The 18,524-nt window shown below is 33.1% G+C and overlaps 10 protein-coding genes across 10 annotated transcripts; 6 read left to right on the top strand and 4 right to left on the bottom strand.

Annotated features, from left to right (window-relative positions):
• Positions 1-624: 624 nt before the first annotated feature.
• Positions 625-1,935, top strand: SMK1 (mitogen-activated protein kinase SMK1; the record flags this gene model as incomplete). Its single annotated transcript, XM_003667878.1, has 1 exon — positions 625-1,935. One exon carries the CDS (start codon positions 625-627, stop codon positions 1,933-1,935), a length of 1,311 nt encoding a protein of 436 aa, XP_003667926.1.
• A 365-nt stretch (positions 1,936-2,300) lies between these two features.
• On the top strand, positions 2,301-5,477 carry SEC8 (exocyst subunit SEC8; the record flags this gene model as incomplete). The annotated part of the gene is made up of 1 exon (XM_003667877.1): positions 2,301-5,477. The coding sequence occupies one exon, from the start codon at positions 2,301-2,303 to the stop codon at positions 5,475-5,477; it is 3,177 nt and encodes a 1,058-aa protein (XP_003667925.1).
• A 325-nt stretch (positions 5,478-5,802) lies between these two features.
• TFB4 (TFIIH/NER complex subunit TFB4) lies at positions 5,803-6,822 on the top strand (the record flags this gene model as incomplete). Its single annotated transcript, XM_003667876.1, has 1 exon — positions 5,803-6,822. The coding sequence occupies one exon, from the start codon at positions 5,803-5,805 to the stop codon at positions 6,820-6,822; it is 1,020 nt and encodes a 339-aa protein (XP_003667924.1).
• A 352-nt stretch (positions 6,823-7,174) lies between these two features.
• On the top strand, positions 7,175-8,347 carry BRR1 (Brr1p; the record flags this gene model as incomplete). Its single annotated transcript, XM_003667875.1, has 1 exon — positions 7,175-8,347. The coding sequence occupies one exon, from the start codon at positions 7,175-7,177 to the stop codon at positions 8,345-8,347; it is 1,173 nt and encodes a 390-aa protein (XP_003667923.1).
• A 352-nt stretch (positions 8,348-8,699) lies between these two features.
• Positions 8,700-9,605, top strand: YMC1 (organic acid transporter; the record flags this gene model as incomplete). The annotated part of the gene is made up of 1 exon (XM_003667874.1): positions 8,700-9,605. One exon carries the CDS (start codon positions 8,700-8,702, stop codon positions 9,603-9,605), a length of 906 nt encoding a protein of 301 aa, XP_003667922.1.
• A 291-nt stretch (positions 9,606-9,896) lies between these two features.
• On the bottom strand, positions 9,897-10,607 carry ARO7 (chorismate mutase ARO7; the record flags this gene model as incomplete). The annotated part of the gene is made up of 1 exon (XM_003667873.1): positions 9,897-10,607. The coding sequence occupies one exon, from the start codon at positions 10,605-10,607 to the stop codon at positions 9,897-9,899; it is 711 nt and encodes a 236-aa protein (XP_003667921.1).
• Positions 10,608-11,031: 424 nt separating this feature from the next.
• Positions 11,032-12,009, bottom strand: JID1 (Jid1p; the record flags this gene model as incomplete). Its single annotated transcript, XM_003667872.1, has 1 exon — positions 11,032-12,009. The coding sequence occupies one exon, from the start codon at positions 12,007-12,009 to the stop codon at positions 11,032-11,034; it is 978 nt and encodes a 325-aa protein (XP_003667920.1).
• Positions 12,010-12,787: 778 nt separating this feature from the next.
• On the top strand, positions 12,788-13,252 carry FCY1 (cytosine deaminase; the record flags this gene model as incomplete). Its single annotated transcript, XM_003667871.1, has 1 exon — positions 12,788-13,252. The coding sequence occupies one exon, from the start codon at positions 12,788-12,790 to the stop codon at positions 13,250-13,252; it is 465 nt and encodes a 154-aa protein (XP_003667919.1).
• Positions 13,253-13,422: 170 nt separating this feature from the next.
• On the bottom strand, positions 13,423-13,940 carry NDAI0A05200 (uncharacterized protein; the record flags this gene model as incomplete). Its single annotated transcript, XM_003667870.1, has 2 exons — positions 13,423-13,789; positions 13,900-13,940. 2 exons carry the CDS (start codon positions 13,938-13,940, stop codon positions 13,423-13,425), a joined length of 408 nt encoding a protein of 135 aa, XP_003667918.1.
• A 392-nt stretch (positions 13,941-14,332) lies between these two features.
• NDAI0A05190 (GID4/VID24 family protein) lies at positions 14,333-15,400 on the bottom strand (the record flags this gene model as incomplete). The annotated part of the gene is made up of 1 exon (XM_003667869.1): positions 14,333-15,400. One exon carries the CDS (start codon positions 15,398-15,400, stop codon positions 14,333-14,335), a length of 1,068 nt encoding a protein of 355 aa, XP_003667917.1.
• Between the last annotated feature and the right edge of the window lie 3,124 nt (positions 15,401-18,524).

Here is an 18,524-nt window from a genome sequence, read left to right as displayed (position 1 = left end):
CAAACAACAAAACAAAACAAAACAAAACAAACACAAAAAATTAGAAGTACGTGCAGGAAAAGTGGAGTATAGTACGATATGGAGGAGGGTAAGCCGTTCAAGGGCGTGCTCTTTAGTTCTGTAGTGTGGTGCATGGGTGGATGTTTCGTGTTTTCGTGTTCCTCCTGTCTGAGTGTTCATCTTCATCTTCAGTTTCGCCGGCGTCACACTCTCCTTGTCTCTCTTCCCCGTCACAAAATATCCTGGATTTCTCAACGTATAAAGTAAGGAACCAGGAAGTAGTGGTATATCTGTAAGCCAACACACTTTTATATATGTAATGGAAAAAGGAAAAAAATATAAAAGCAAATAAGGGCCAAAATTTTGGTCAGCATTGCTTTACGTTGCTATATATAAATTTCTATCCTTTTATTTTGTTATTGTGCTATTGAACTATTCTAATATCCTCCCTTTTCCCTTTGCTATGAATAATCCATTACGTGATAATGAAAGAATTGTGAATTTACAATATCCATTTGCTAATAATTATAACCAAAACCAAAAACAAAAAAGAAACCAAGCCAAAGAACTTTTCAAGAAAAATGTCAATGAGCAAAAAACAATAATGCAAGAGGGAATGTTGGGATGTTTTCAAGATTACTTTACGGAAACAACCAACAAGACGCATCCATTTCCTCTAAAAATTCACCTCCACCATCTTCCTCTGAATCTTCAACAAACTTAATGTTTCCAACAAATAATAGAACTATTTACGACCCTGCGAAATTTTCAGTTCCAAAAAGGTATCAAATTACTCAAATGTTAGGTAAAGGATCCTACGGTATAGTTTGTTCCGCCAAGGATACATTAAATTCTTCAAGTAATTATTCCATTGCCATTAAAAAGATAATCAACATATATTCAAGAGAAATATTATTGAAAAGGGCAATCAGAGAATTGAAATTTATGATCTTCTTAAAAGGTCATAAAAATATTATTAGTTTAATCGATTTGGAAATTATTAATGATAATTTACAATATGATGGCTTGTATTGTTATCAAGAATTAATTGATCATGATTTAACTAAAGTAATTCATTCATCAGCTATATTGACCGATTTCCATATTAAATATTTCATTTATCAAATCATTTGTGGAATTAAATATATCCATAGTGCAGATATCATTCATAGAGATTTGAAACCGGGAAATATATTGGTCACTTGGTATGGGAATTTGAAAATTTGTGATTTTGGTTTAGCAAGAGGTATTAATCCCAAATTTAGAAGAAATCAAGAAAGTAATAATATTCAAAGACAACCACTAACAAACTCTCAAACTCAATCTCAATCAACTTTCAAACCATCTAATAATAACGCTGATAATGATATTACTAATTATGTAGCGACAAGATGGTATAGAGCCCCAGAGTTATTACTTTCAAGAAAAGAATATACAAAGGCTATAGATATGTGGGCTATTGGATGTATCTTAGCAGAACTATACGGTAGAACACCTATATTTAGGGGTATAAACCAACAACATCAAATTTATGAAATAATCAAAGTATTGGGACCACCATCGAATAAAACATTAATAAAATTCGATTCCCTTACATCATGGCAACTGTTTAATGGGAGTGGGAAAACAATGAAAAAACCAACCAAATTTAATTCTAAGATCGATTGGAAATTAAAATATTCAAACATTACAACAGACGCAATTTCATTCTTGGAAACTTTGTTAACATGGGATCCTGATGATAGATTTAACGCAGAAGAGGCAATCAATCATTCGTTCTTAATGGATGTAAGGAAACCACACGATGAACCTGATTGCCCTCATGGTCCATTTGATTATTCGTATGAATATGAATTAAATTCAATGAATGCCTTAAGAGAATATTTACAAAAAGAAGTGTGGAATTTTAGAAAAGAGAGATCTTTACAGCCTTGATATAATATTTATTACGTGATAACTATATAGTCTTTTAGATAACAAAACTTTATTATAACCAGATGTTTCCATTTCGAAAGAATATACTGATAATTATAGCGACTCGTATTATATATAATTAACTTTATACATATATATATATATGTCGCGCGACCGTTCAGTTTAGTTAGTCTTTAGCAAAATCCCTATAAGGTCTATCGATCCATATATTTATCTTACTAGCGAGATTCCATGTAGAAACAAGATTGGTATGAAGTTGGGAACAATTTTCAAAAGAATCCATTCATAATAGTCTTCCCATTCATTTCAACTAAACTACCCTTCCACTGATTCTACACATCTCATAGACATTACCTCTTCGAACAATGGACCACTTAAGACCTACTAAGGGAAGACGAAGGGGACTTTCCATCAACAGTATAACGGAGAATCAACAACATGCCATGAATTCATCAATTGATAATTTACAAAACGATCTAAGTTTGATTGAAACACAATGGAACAGAATTCTATCCGAAAAGACAAACCCATTAGAATTAGCTTTGGCATTTCTCGATGATACTTCAGTTGGATTAGGTCATCGTTATAAGGAATTTAATCAATTGAAGGAAAATATTGGCAATCATTTACAAGAAGTAGTTAATGAACATAGTCAAGTGTTTAATGCTAATGTTGCCTCCTATGGTAAAACTGTATCATCAATTACTGAAACTCAAGAGAATACTTCTCTTGTGAAGAAAAATTTCAAATTAGTCAATGATAACATTATTATGCAAAAGGGTACATTGAAGGAATTAAATGAAGCAAATATGAACTATAATAATATTATTAACTCTTTATCTTTTGTGGAAGAAGTCCTACAGATTCCTGAGATTATTGAAGATCATCTTAGAAATGACGAATATAAGGATGTCCAAAAACTATTAGAACGTGGATTTTTATTATTAAACAATCATGATTTAAAGAATTTGAAACCTTTGAAACCAATCACACAACAATTAGAAATGCAAGAACATGTCTTTTTTAATAATCTAATTGATGAAATACATGATATTGTTTATTCAAAGAAAAATAATCATACTGATCTTGATATTGATATCCTGAAAATCGTTAATATTAATCAAAATGGATTCACTAGTTTGGAAAGCTATCTTTATAATATTGCTAATATTGATATAGTGAAACATTCTTCCGATATTAACGGTAAACTTATCAAATTTATCAAATGTATCCACAAAGAAAACGGTACTACCGCTGCAACTAAAAAGAAGAAAATTCTTGCTAGTGATGATGAAAATGAGCATGAAACAACTAACGAAAAGGAAAATATTACTAATAATAATGTAGTTTTATCAACAGATAGATCCCAATGCTCAGATTATTTGAGAATATTCTACTTACTATCATTAATTCAAGATATCAACAAATTACCAACAGCATGTTCTATACTAGTCGACAGAGCTAGAAAGGAAATTCATTCCATTATTCTGAAAAGTACAGAAAAAGTGAGAAGAACTCATCCAACATTACTGAAGTTAGCTGCAGGAATTCCTATTGACAGTAATTTTGGATTATCTGTTAATGATTTATTATCCGTGATAATGAGAGAATGTTTCTGGAATATCTTCATTAAATTATTATTGGCTATCCAAGCTCATCGTGCAATTCTTGAATCAATTAAAGTCTTACAACCTTCAACGTCTATGAATTTAACTTATAATATTAATAACATATGGAATAAGTTATTAGATGAAGTTTCAACGTTATTATCAAGATATTTAAATAATCCTTCATTATTAGTAACTAGTAACAACTACAAAAATAGATTAGCCCCCGCAGTACCAAAAAGAAAGAATGAATTGATCTTTTCTCTACAAAACAATATTGAAGATAGCACTGAAGCTAAAAACCAAGCTGGTGAATTAAAGGCATTATTGAAAGATATTTTCCCTGGCTTCACCGTGGCAACAAATATGGATTTGGAAACCATATATGTTAAAGATGAATCGTTCGAACAAGAAGAAACATTATTACCACCTTCGATTTTCAACCTCAAATTTATCTTAGAACCTTTCTTATTATTTAGTAAGGCTTCTTCAAATTTTATTTCAGTTAATGATGATAACATCAACAAAAATAAGATCAATTCAACTCTTATTACACCGATGGAATTCTTTGAGAATTACATGAGTAAACAATTTTACCCAAAGATAGAATTAACATTGAATGCACTTTTCACAATGCGAGTTGAATCAAATAATCCATATGCATTAGAAAATATTGAAGAGAATCGCAACATCTTCAAAGCTGCTGCAGACTTTCAACAATTGTTTTACAATATTTTACAAGCAGCAAACACAACTAATATATTAAGGAAGAAAATAATGAATGCTATCCTTGATCTTCTGAATAAATTTTATGATTATTATGCACAACTCCTATCGAAATTAATAGGGCCCACTGATATAAAAGTCAATAGGAAAATCTTCAATTTGTGGTTCAATGATGAGAAACTAATGAATATTGAAAGGAAAATCTTAATAGATAATGATGAAACTGTCTTTGTGGAAGAATCTTACGAACTGTTCAAATTTATTATCGAACAATTTTCCAAGAATGGTGGCGGTCTTACAAAGGAACATATTTTCAACAATATTACATTAGAAACCATCATATATTTCTTAAATACCATATTTTGGATTAACAGTTGGCTTCCTGGTTTGAAAAAAGTGATCGACAACACTAATAATGATGATGACAAAGGTGAATCAAAAAAATCTGATTTAGGAATTGATTCTATACGGAATGATTGGTCATTTTTTGAGACGTTCAATTTAAATAAATCGACTACGGAGGAACATTTAAGGATCTTACTTGATAAAGAAATGGGCGCAAAATTTGATAAAGCCATCGACGGGTTTGAATCTTTACAATTAAAACTACTGTCTTTACTAAGATTTGATATTAGAGCAAGAAATATTTATCAAATTGGTAAGCTATTTCAAAATATTAAACTATGGAATTTATCTGTAGGTAGTACAGAGGTGGACCAAAATATAACATCTTTAATCTCCGAATTACGTATGATTGAGAATAAATTAGAACAACATTTACCAGCAAATGAAAAGGATCGTATCTTCTCTGGTGTTGATGTTACCATAAATAATGCTTTCATAATAGGAGCGCATTCGATATTGGTTTTGAATAACAATGGTGTGAAAAAGATGTTGAAAAACATTAACGTTATTCAACATACTTGTAGAAATATTTATTCTGCTTCATCTAAGATGAGCATGGCAGATTCAATACTGTATTATACACTATGTGGAGCCGATGAGAAAGAACTTTTTGAGAATATTGAAAGTGGGAAATTACCATTCTGCTCAGTATCTGATTTGAAAACAATCCTAAGGCTGCAGTTCAGTGAAGAACTTTCTAAACAGGCTAAGAGAGCAAGTACTTCTTCAATGAAGGGAAGTGTAAAACCTCTAACCAAGAGGTATAATGATGCAATGAAGAAACTAGATTCATTAAAGAAATGAATATGATGAAAATAATAAACGACACATCATTCAATATGGCAAAAGTACAATAATAATGATGGAACTAAATTTATTAAACATATATAGACTATTTTAGATCAATGGACCTATCTTATTTTGCAATTATATAATAGATATACAATATTGTTTCGTGCTGAAAGAATTTTCTTTCAATTAAAGTGTCAACTCTTCACAATGAAAAAGTTTCAAACTTGTCCTTAATATTTTTATTTTACTATTTTATAGCGGAACAACAGTAATAGTACAGCTTAACTACAACTTAAAGGATAGCACATAGAAGCAGTACTTTATAATAGGATATACAATGGATGCTATTGCGGATCCCACGTTTCAACATACTAAAGTAAAATCTTCCCTTTCTGAAGAAACACCCTCCCTTCTCACGGTAATTATTGATATTACACCCAAATTATGGACCGAATTGGACCAAGAAACAGAAGAAAATGGGAGTCTAATAAGTGTATTGAAATCATTAATAGTATTCTTAAATGCTCACCTAGCGTTTAATAGTTCAAATCAAGTTGCCGTGATTGCCTCTCATTCACAAGGTATTAAATACTTATATCCTCAGAATACCAAAGGTAGTGATGAGGAAAGTAGTTCGAAAACGAAGGATCTCTCTATTATTAATAAAGATATGTACAGAAGATTTAGAAATGTAGATGAAACCCTTGTGGAAGAGTTATATACATTATTTGAAAAGGAACGAGATCAAATTGATAAATTCAAACAAAAAAGTACGTTATCAGGAGCTATGTCGGCGGGCCTGACTTACATCAATAGATTATCTAGGGAATTAGAAGCTATATCATTGAAATCAAGATTGATGGTATTGACATGTGGTGGTAAAGGTGAGAGTAAAGATGAAATATTTCAATATATTCCGATTATGAATTGTATATTCTCAGCTAATAAGATCAAATGTCCAATAGATGTAGTAAAAATAGGAGGATCAGAAAGAAGCACATTTTTACAGCAGACTACTGATGCAACTAATGGTGTTTATTTACATGTTGAATCATCAAAGGGGTTGATCCAATACCTTTCGACAGCGATGTTTATTGATCCATCTTTAAGACAAATTATTGTCAAGCCAAACCATGGTTCTGTTGATTTTAGAACATCATGTTATTTGACCGGTAAAGTTGTTGCAATAGGGTATATCTGTTCAGTTTGTTTATGTGTCTTATCGATAATTCCTCCAGGAAACAAATGTCCAGCATGCGATTCGGAATTCGATGAGCATGTCATTGCAAAATTGAAGAAGAAACCAGTCATTGGGAAAGTTACAAATAGAGTAACGAAGAAGCCAACGAAAAGTTAATTCTGTTTTTGGCAGTGGAAACTTCTATAGCAAGTACTTCCCATAAAGCGGCACTGTCACAAATAAGAGATGTTTCATTTATATGCATATAATATAGAATTTATTACAGTAAAAAGTACAAACTATATATTACTATTCCAACATTATTCTATATCTTTGATGAATAATATTTTGTTGTGCTACCCCTTTTCATCGATACATTTAGTTCATCTATTCTTCTAAGTGATGTAAATTTTTGTTTTATAATTTAATGAAAAATTTCATTATTAAGAAAAATAGACTTTAGAGTAAGAGTTGTCTGACATGAAACAGAACGCAAGCAAGTGAGAAGAAGAAAACATATAAAGGTAATATGGCTAAGAAGAATAAAAGTAAAGGCAATAACAGCAACATTAATCAAAATAGGAATAATAGGGACCTTCGAACTGATCCTGAAAAGCAAACTATAAACCCAATTTTTGGCCAAGCTCCAGCATTTGCAATAAATGATTCACTTGTTGATCCACAAGTCGTCGCATATCTACGTGATGTAAGGCAGGAAGCATTAAGAACTACTGTAACTAGAATACCCGAGCAAAAGAAAGTAAAGCCAATTGTAACGGCTAGTATGTACGATGACGATGAGAAGATAGCTGACAATACGCCGTTACGGTCTCGTTATGAGAGTGACGTTACCCAGATGAGTGCAACAATGTCTGTTTTCCCTGATAAACTGATCCAATTTAGACAAAATATGGAGCAATGTATTGAATGGTTCAAAACGGCGAGGAATAGTCTTATACAAAATGGATACCGTTATGATGACACAACTCTGAATCTTCTGGTATACTATTTCAAGAAATACCTTGAGGAAAGAAACGATCAAGATGATTATGTAAAACATCTCGCAGAAGTCCTGCAACATCATTTTGTAGAAAACGAAGATGATTCTTTAATAATAGACAATGAATGGGCTGAGAGGACGTTGGCAAAAATAAGGGAGGGCGAAGTACGAACAATTGACGACATTAAAAAATTTATATCTGGCAATAGTTATGAACCGTATGGCTTTAGCCAATGGTATGAATATTTACTTACGACAGAACCTACACATTCCTGTTTTTGTTCCGTGATTAATGGAAGGAACATATGGATATTAGTTCAATATTATCAACAAGGCTTATTAGAAAAGATATATTCTAATGATCAGAACTCTGATAGATTAAATGTTTGGTTATTGTACATTTTATTTCATTTACCTAACAATATTACAGCGAACTCCACTAGTTTATTACGAGATCTCGGCAAGAAATGTCAAAATATAATTCTAAGAAATGTATCAAATGCAGGAGGGCCAGAGCCTTCTGATGTAAATTCTGGTTTACTTGTCTTCACAAATGAATTAAACAATTTATCCATTCCGCAACCACCGGAATACCCATTTACAATTGTTGATCTAACCCTCATAGTTATTTCGGAGCTTTATGGTCAGAAAGATCTAATCAATTGGGAAACAGTTTATTGTGCTTCAAAGCAAGATAAATAAAAAATCAGCATTATATACTTTTAATTTATATTTGTTAAAAACTTTACATTCAACTGTACTGAATTAACCATTCATTATTTCCCGTTTCACATATAATCTACGTTATAAGATCATCATCATATGTACGTAAATGGGAAAAGGGAAGCGATGAGGTTGAGCAAGCCGTTCACAGCGAAAAATTTTAACTTTAACTTTAAACGTCGAAGACAAACAATGAAATCACGTTTCACAAAAATTTGATATAATCAATTGATTTAATACGCAAAATACCAACGACTATAGTATTTGCTTATATTCTACCTAATTGGCTTCTTTAAATATTCAAGAAAAATAAGGTAACAAAGAGTGAGAGATGTCTGAAGAAAACCCAACTCCACAACTTATCGATAATCCTCAACATGACAGTGGGAGAGTGATCAAAGATTTATTAGCTGGTACAGCAGGTGGTATTGCTCAAGTTCTTGTTGGTCAACCGTTCGATACCACCAAAGTTCGTTTACAGACTGCAACCACTAGAACCAATGCTATGGAAGTGGTCATAAATTTACTTAAAAATGAAGGTCCCAGAGGGTTTTATAAGGGTACTTTAACACCATTAGTTGGTGTTGGTGCATGTGTTTCATTACAGTTTGGTGTCAATGAAGCGATGAAAAGATTTTTCCATTCTTTGAACGATAGAAAGTCAGAAACGTTATCATTGACTCAATATTATTTCTGTGGGGTTACTGGTGGTATTTCTAATTCATTTTTAGCTTCTCCAATTGAACATGTTAGAATTAGACTACAAACTCAAACTGGGAGTGGCAGTAATGTTCAATTTAAGGGACCTTTAGATTGTATTAGACAGTTGAAAAATGCAGGTGGGATTATGCGTGGATTAACTCCAACACTCTTTAGAGAAGGTCATGGTATAGGTACTTATTTCTTGATTTATGAAGCCTTAGTCGCTAATGAAATCAATAATGGAATGAAGAGAAATGATATATCTCCTTTAAAGTTGTGTTTATTCGGTGCTTTATCCGGGACGACATTATGGTTAATGGTATACCCATTGGATGTTATTAAATCTATTATGCAAACAGATAATATTAAGAATCCTAAATTTGGTAAGACAATGGGTTCAGTGGCTAAGACTTTGTATGCCAAACAAGGATTAGGTGCATTTTTCAGAGGATTTGGTCCAACTATTTTAAGGGCAGCACCAGCTAATGGTGCTACATTTGCAACATTCGAATTAGCAATGAGATTACTTGGATAGAGGTAGAGAAAAAAAACTATGTCTATCGTGCTTTAATATATTAATATCTCTATAAACATTTTTGTAAATATATTCTTCCCGTAAATCATATAAAAATTGAATTATTTAACAAGCTTTCCTTGAAAGCTTTGATTTCTTTACTTATCGACTGCGTAACATCTTTTTTTCATATATTATTTTTTTTTATTCTATTCATAATAATAAACTGAAGTATAATACTGTTGACAGTTCTGTGGCGGAAGTTTCTTCGTTCCGTTCAGATTTAAATAATATATTGTATGCCCTTACCCCTCATTGATCTTCTAATCTTCTTAACAAATACTCTACCTCAACTTCTTTTGTAATAGGGATGACGATTTCTTTATAAATTTTAACCAAATATTCTGGAGTTATTCTTCTTTCACTATCTTCACTTGTCGGATCCACACCATAAACTTCAGCTTTCTTAGTCAACCTTAATAAGATTTTCTCCTCTACTGCAGAATTAGTAATATTTCTCATAATCCCTTCCACATCTTTATTTTGAATTAATTTAGTATACAATGGGATATCAGATTGGAATTTTGCTTCAGCTACGAATTTACCAAAATGGATCCTTCTACTTAAACTTTGTAAACATTCTACATCTCTAGTTGCCACAGATCCATAATTATCAGTTTCATCACCATCATATTTAGAAATCAATGGGACAATTTTATCGATGTAAACTTTCTTAATTTTATCATTATAATTAACTTCAGGAGCATATGATGCCAAGACTCTTGGATAATTGATGCTTGGTAATATTGGTTTTAAGATTTGATCGGGGAAAAATGGAGTTTCATCAGGCGACTCGAATCTTCTTAATTGAGAATGTGTAATTTCCATTTGTAAAAGTGCCCAATCTAAGAATGAACCATTAAAATTGGGGATATCAATGCCTGGATGATTTGGTTGATATACGGGTAAACATGTAGCGAAATGTGATCTTTCAATGAATTTGAAGATGATTAAATCTTCCATTTTCACTAGTTCATCTCTGATGTTTTGTAAGTCTAAAACGGGTTTTTGGTATACGAAAATCCATCTTTGTTAAAGCTGTGGTATAGTAGGGTATTGTCTCTTTATGTGTTTGCAAGTTTCTTCTTGAATGATATTCTTACCCAATACTGTTTTTATTATAGATATATATGTGATATGTTTCAGTTTCGATGTTTTGTTATCAGTTTCTTTTTTATTATTATATTTTTTTTTTCATTTTGCTTTTTGATACGTATATATAACGTTTTAGTCACCAATGGTGGGAATGCGGAAACGCGGACAACCGCACATTTACAGTTAAAGTTACAGTAATAGTAACATAAGTTAACATTTTATGATAAGGACGTATCAAATAATAGAGGGAAACAAAGGTGATATGATGACTTTTATGTTCATTAATCCTTTTTTATATCTTTTTATCCTGTAAAGTTTGTAATAATTTTTCATTAATCACATGTTCATTATCCAATTGTTCCTCATTTGCCATAGTCCAACTTCTAAACCATAAGAACCGTCTAAGCCTTGACCATTTATCAGTTTCCAATCCGAAATTATTATAAGATTTAAATAGTTCTGTTTGTAGCTCATCATGAGGCAAAATGATTGGCTTATCTTTATTTAGATAAGATTCTTGTAATCTACTCAATGCAGCGTAAATTTCCATAGAAATATATAATCCTGAAACCCAGCAAAACAAAACCCATGGATCTAACTTCTTCCCACCCGTCATATCATTACCATCATCCATCTTGATATCATTGTAATCTTCCCAAGTGCCTGCATTCCAATATCTATAATTCTCATCATTATTATATCCCTTGGAATCCATATTGGAACCCTTGTCATTCATCATAGTTTTCAAATCATATTGCCTTTTTTTGTTAGGATCATTCAATACTGAATAAGCAAATGAAATCAATTTGAACCGTTTCAATTTCTCCTCCATATCGATCACTGTACTATTTCCCTTCCCCTTCCGCTTTGTTAAGACATTGACTTTGGTGCTCACATCCGGATGGTATAATTTTACATAATAATGGTATTTTTTCTTTAATGATTTCTTGTTGATATGTTGTTGTGAGTTTGAAATGTTGAATATTTCGTATGGTGTCGGTTGTATTCGTTTTGAGTTTGAATTTATGATATTTTCTGGCCAATATTTATCGAATGTTGTGATTGTATGTTTGTATGTATGAGGTGGAATATGATGATCATTATTATTATTATTATTATTACTATTATCAGAAACTACTGATGCTAATGATCTGTAATGTTGTTTTAGAGGTGACGACTGTGACGATCGTAGCAGATGGACTTTTAAGGGGAAGTTGTAACGCCAAAATGGGATTTGTTGCTGTTGTTTCTTAAATAATGTGAACAACATGTAATGTAAATTCTCAAAATCCTATGTATTCATTTATTTAGGTGTCCTTGAGAGCTTTACTTGTAGATTCTGCAATTCCTTTCTCTTCTTTATTCATATATCGAAGTTCTGTATTTATAAGTAAGCACACTTTTATATCTCATTTGGTGCAAGATACTTTTGTTAATGCTTAACTCCGGGCTACAAAAGGTTGATAAACGTTAACGTTAGACATGAGACACTAAGTTGATAGGAATACATGAAACAAGCAGACACAGATGGTGAGCTTCGTTCTCAACTGCGTCGCATTACTACAACCCATTTCTTTCCCACTGCTAATATATTTATTATTCACGTGTTGCAAACTTCTTGTCGATTACGTACAGTCTAAAATGGTAAAAACAAACAAGCAACCAGATCAAAAAGAGCAAAGAAAATTGTTCTATTTCTTGGGATATAGATTGCTGCTCTATTGCACACTCGTGCCTTTAGAGTAGAGGGCCACTGCCAATTTCTTTAATTTATTAATACTGACACTGTGAAACTGACAGATATGTGATGGTATGTAATAGTAAGTTATTCCAGCATCGATTGGTATCCGTTTCTACAGAGGCGGGTCGGAAACCTTAAAGCCTTTAATTTTGAAATCTGAAAAAAAAAAAAATCTGCAAAAGAATTATATAAGCGATGATTTTGCAATATGGTTTTATATATTTCATGTCACTGTTGTTTTGCGTAATATATTCACGGTAATAGCAAGAAAAGCAGACGACGATACGTACAAGAATATCAAATCAAGATGTCAGCTAGTCAATGGGATAAGAAAGGTATGGATATTGCCTATGAAGAAGCTGCCAAAGGTTACGCTGAAGGTGGTGTTCCAATTGGTGGCTGTTTAATCAATAACGAAGATGGTACCGTCCTTGGTCGTGGTCACAACATGAGATTTCAAAAGGGTTCTCCAACTTTACATGGTGAAATATCCACGTTGGAAAATTGTGGTAGATTGGCTGGAAAAGTTTATAAGAATACCACTATGTATACCACTTTGTCTCCTTGTGATATGTGTACAGGTGCCATTATCATGTATGGTATCCCACGTTGTGTCGTTGGTGAAAATGTTAACTTCAAGAGTCCAGGTGAAAAACATTTGGTGGAAAGAAACGTCGAATTGGTCATACTTGAAGATGAAAGATGTAAATCTATCATGAAGAAATTCATCGAGGAAAGACCAGCTGACTGGTTTGAAGATATCGGAGAATAAATAATTCCAACCATTTAGTTACAAATTTATTATATATATTTCATTTAAACGAAAAGAAAAGTCACCAATTGCATATTATCACGTACGAATCGTATTTCTATATAAGTACTATTTTTCATATGTAGAGACTTTTATGCCGACCCAATGGCCTTCATATCATTTACGCTGATCTATTTAGTTGTAATTGGTACTTCAGTCTCTTGTACAACAGTCTCTACGTTGACAGGTTTCTTTGGTGGTGGTAAATCAGCTTGAGGGAATGCTAAATTCAAATAACAAGTAATTAAACCAACAGTACTCATCAAAACTTTAATCAATGGACTTTGATCCAATGGAGAAGCATTTTCTTTGGTCTTGTTCTTCTCAACTTCTTCCTCATCAGTATTCAAATAATAATGTATACATTGAATTAATGCAAACCAAGCAATAAATTTATTTCTTAAGAACATAGCAATCATTGGCATAGATTGGTTAACTAGCCCGCTTACACTGGGTAATGTAGAATATAATCCCTTTGGTGGTGCAATATATTGTGTTCTAAAAAAGCAAAAGAGGGAAGGAAGGAAAAACCAGATTTGTTAGTACATTGTTCCTTTAGGACATTTTTCCACTAATTGTTCCAGCAACAATATATATTTCTCACATACTTGACACATAAGTCTGGTCTCTTAACGTTATTTAAAGGCATCTTTCCTATCGATATCAATGGATTGGCTAAGCTTGTCCCCCAAAGCTAGGGAAATTATTATGGCTGTTATCTAGTAATGTTACTCCATGTTTTTGTATTGAGTGAATACTTACTGTATAGTCTACCACCAAATTATCTATTGTTATATTTTCAAACAATAATACCGGGTAACCACAAATCGTGTCTGCACAATTGGAATAATAATTCAATTATTGAAAATGTCGTTAAACAAAACTATATAGTATTGGTAATGATGACATATCCAGGAATATTACCTCTACAGAGTTGAAATGTGGAAAATAAAACAAAAGAATTATTCTGTAACTATTAAATGAATATATATGTCTAGAAAGAAAAAAATATTTCTGTGCTTAAAGAAGTCAGTAACTCTTTCAACGAAATTCAAATGAACTGCTAAAATGTTCGCTAGATGGTTTTAATAAAGGTTGTAGTTCCAAATGTTGAAACCTTTGCCCACCTTCTTCGTAAAAATATCCTTCTATGGTCCCCATCAATCTATCATGAACAATATAATAAAATCCTTCATATGATGCCCCATTAATCGAATATTCCACTGTATCTGTAATATAAAACTTTTCTTTCCATTTCATAAATATATATCTTTCCCTTAGTTCTTTATCGCAATATTTTTTTGTCAATTTTCTAAATGAATGTCTTAAATCTTTATCGTAATCTGTATACAGCCATAAATGTTGTGGACTAAACACTTTCTCGAACGGTTTCAATTTGGACCAATATGCTATATCAGATTCGTCACCATTGAAAAAGTCAGAATGATCTCTATCTTGAGGCCAACTAGAAGACAAAAACCCAAACCGTTCATTACCACAAACAAACCCTTCGAAATATGTACTTAATCTTTGGTGATGTCCCGTAAGTCCAATAATAGTAATAATACCATATATATGAGGATTTGGAGAAACATGCTTGGAACAAGGTAATTCCATATTATGTAAATTAACCTCAATAGTATATTTTTTATACCCAGATACTTGGAATCCAACAAACTCCATACCAGGTTTTAAAAACATTGTTGTTTGTGGTTCAAGACAACATAATGACGTCGAATTTTCCATTTCAGTTTCGCTCTCGTCTTTATATGACTTTTTATTTCTAATGTTGGTTTCATCAGCTATTTCTTCATAAGAACTTTCTTTCCTACTGTCATCAGACGAGGATGAAAATAAGGAGGATGCCCAACCTTCCGAATTATTCTCATCAAAACCAAATATTTGCGATGTCGATATTTGCAACGCCTTTATGTCTGGTAGTTCAACGTGTCCCGAATATGTCTTTTCCTCTTCATGAAAACTACTTATGAGAGTTTGCAGTTTTTCTGCCTCTCGTTTTTCAAGAACTTCATCTCTCTCCTTCTCATTATTGACTGAGTTATTATTATTATTATTGTAACCTTCGAATGCTTTTGGTTTATTCTTCATTAAAAGGGTATATATTTTCTCTATTTGGTGATTATTTGAAAAAAACGCCTGAATAGATTTGGTTTTGTTATTTTAGTTCCTTCTCTTCTTACCACTTACAAACAATGATGTGGTTATTTGTAGTTTTGGCACTCGGTTGTTGGATTTTGGTTACAAGTCATTAGAAGAAATTCTTACTACTGCCCAAGTCATCGAATTTTGAAGTATTTTTCAAAATTTAAGGGTACCCCCCATGTTGGAGTTGTCTTTTCCAAAACATTGTCCGTGTCGCACCACCTACGTAGATGACAATAGGCGCTAGATTGACAATACAGATTTATTTCCCCGTACGAACATTTGTGACCAGAGCGGTATTTTACCGTTTATCATGATCATGTATGTATCCCTAAACTTGAGTTTCCCAATAAGGACATTACATCAAAGTAAGTTAGCCCCGTTTTAAACAGGCGGTTTAAAAATACTAATGGTGTCATGCTTAGATAATGGCGGGACATACCGAAAATTTTATAGAGGGTGGAAATATGTATATACGTTGATGCAATAGAAAAATATACCTGTGGAAAAAAAAATCGCAATAGGTACCAATCAACGGGGTTTAATTTCCGTGATGTACAGTGCTTGCGCTGATCAGTGATTTTAGTCCAAAGAAAATATGTATGAGTCGATCGATCTTGGCGGTTTTGGATGGTTACGCAACGTAACGTCAGGTTACCGTTCCCGCAGGGAGCGAAATGTAACCGTTCTAAGAACGTTCCATTTTTAAACTGTTATGTAAGGTCTGGGTAATCGGAAGCATTCTAGAAAGTAGTTCTTCTACGGGGTTACTTAGACTACCGTTGAAATGCCGTTCAATTAAGTTATTTTTATGTTAGTCAGAAAGTACGTTCGTAGACGGGGCGAGCCAAGCCGATACTTTCTGTCATTCGGTAGGAACGATACCTTCGTAATCCCGTTGTAAAACATTTTATTGAGCTTGGACGTTTACTTTCCTCTTGCAAAGATCTATCTAAATCAACCAATAACGTTCAGTATCAAGCATAATCTACATACGAAATCGTTATAAAATATGTACACTATTTGTGACGAATATTATAGAGATCAAGGGTAATTTTCGAATATTATAATTGTTGATTTCTGACTGGGTTGGGTGAATAAAACCGTTGCTAAATCCTTGAAAATAAAGGTACATAAGTAGTTGAGGAGTTTCAGGTAGGAAGTTGACTAATTATCTACATCTCAGACACACATTTCCGTACCACTCTTGCACATAATACTGTAAGTTAGAATTTGTCACCACACTAGTACCATGACTCCCCCCTTTAAGGTTACATACAATAGGAAGTGTAACTTACCAATTTTTACAGAAATATCATCATTTAGTTAAAGTGGACACGGACCCTACTTGGTAAAGCCACTTTTTTAGTCATATTGTTGATATTATTGGTAAAAGAATAAGTCTGGATGTGGTGAAGAAAAGAGGGTGATTTTTACAGAATGTGTAACGTAACGTACCGCAAGCAGTGTTTGCTACTTACGTGTCCACGTACTGCGTTATTTGATTCTTCATATGCAAAATGTACACACCTATGCAGTAATGCAAAGACAATTTTCCGCTATTTCAATATCTTGGCCAAAATTACCTGATTTTTTCGAGAGAGGAGGCAAAGAGTTCTGGCAATACCCCGTACAGACGTTTTTTTTAAAACGTGCTTTTGATCATGGAGAACCGTTACGACACTAGGTAGTATTTACTGGTTAGATTATAAGAATAATATCGGTCCTAAGGCTACGCTTTGAAGGAAAATCATATATCAATATTTTAGAACCGCGAAGTTCGGATTGTTAGTAAGAAACCATTGGTGCCTCTTGTTGCACACAGAATTCTTCGTAGACAGTCTTTTTATATAGAGCCAGAAAGAACGGGAAACCGGAGTCAAATGTCGGAAAAAGAACCCAACGAGGTTTCTTTGGTCAGAATGTCATTTTTTTGATATGCGCCGGACATCGGTTCCGAGACATACTCGGACAGCAACCCTTAGCTTCCATCACCAATTCAGATAGCCCGTCGGTTTTTGAAGATATAACCAATTGAGAAAGAAAAACATTATTCGAAGGAAAATAATAATGGTAACTTATCATTTACGTTGTAACCGCTGAGAAACTTAGGTACAAAGGTAGTATCATTTTTTCCTAAATAATAGCAATATGTTCTTTAACTGCCGCGATAGAGCTTCGAGAAGAAAATTCCCATGACCTAGTTTCTAGGCAATATAAAATAGAAAAAATACCGCTTCTTAAGGTAAGCTTTCAACCTAAAATGTGTCGTCAGACCTCAACTACGGATTTTCTCATTGCCCAATTTCTCATTTTGGTGGAGATCTTTCTGTGGAACAATGAATGATGTTTCTTACATAATGAAGATATAACTTAAATTGTTTTGTTTCATTTGTACCTGTTTCCAGTGGCGACTCTCCGCGGATTACATGTCTATTGATAAGGACCATTCGCTAAACTTTAAGTTGGACTCAGGGGAGTTACCTTGATCATTTTACCGCGCTGTTCGAACCTGGACGGTAGCTTGACCCGTCGTCCAGCTCCTCCCCTCCCCCCCCCCCTAGTTCTCAACATTAAGCAGACTGTTTTTATTTTTAATTCCTGGAAGCGTCCTTTGAGGTCCGTTGAACAAAGATGCAGATTGGCCCGCATCCATGACGTTTGACGGTACCAAATCTGCGTAGTTTTACTGGAGCCTTCCTCGGCAACAAAGAAGATCATTGTACGGGCTTTTATTGGCCAGGTACACAGGCATTATTCGTAAGCCATTAGATTCGTCATTACAGGTGCTTCGAACAAAAGACACGGCCACAACGAATCTTATTCTGGAGCACCTAAACCCATCGTCCTTCTTTTTTCTGAGCAATATATAATTATAAGAAAACATTGTTCACGAAATGTAGATCTAGAAATATATTCCTTCCTTTTCTACTTTTCTTTCAACTTCTTTTGTTTGTCACCTTTCTTTTTGCAATTTCATCCAATAGATCTCTTTCAGTTATTCGAAACTCATACTCCTTATCATTGCACTATCTTTTGGAAATCCCCATTCCAACTTCTCACGATCGAG

This window comes from Naumovozyma dairenensis, chromosome 1 (genome assembly GCF_000227115.2).
Source record: "Naumovozyma dairenensis CBS 421 chromosome 1, complete genome".
NCBI classification, from domain to species: Eukaryota; Fungi; Ascomycota; class Saccharomycetes; order Saccharomycetales; family Saccharomycetaceae; genus Naumovozyma; species Naumovozyma dairenensis.
Note: the sequence above shows the minus strand (reverse complement) of the source record. Positions and strands in the feature narration are given on the sequence as shown.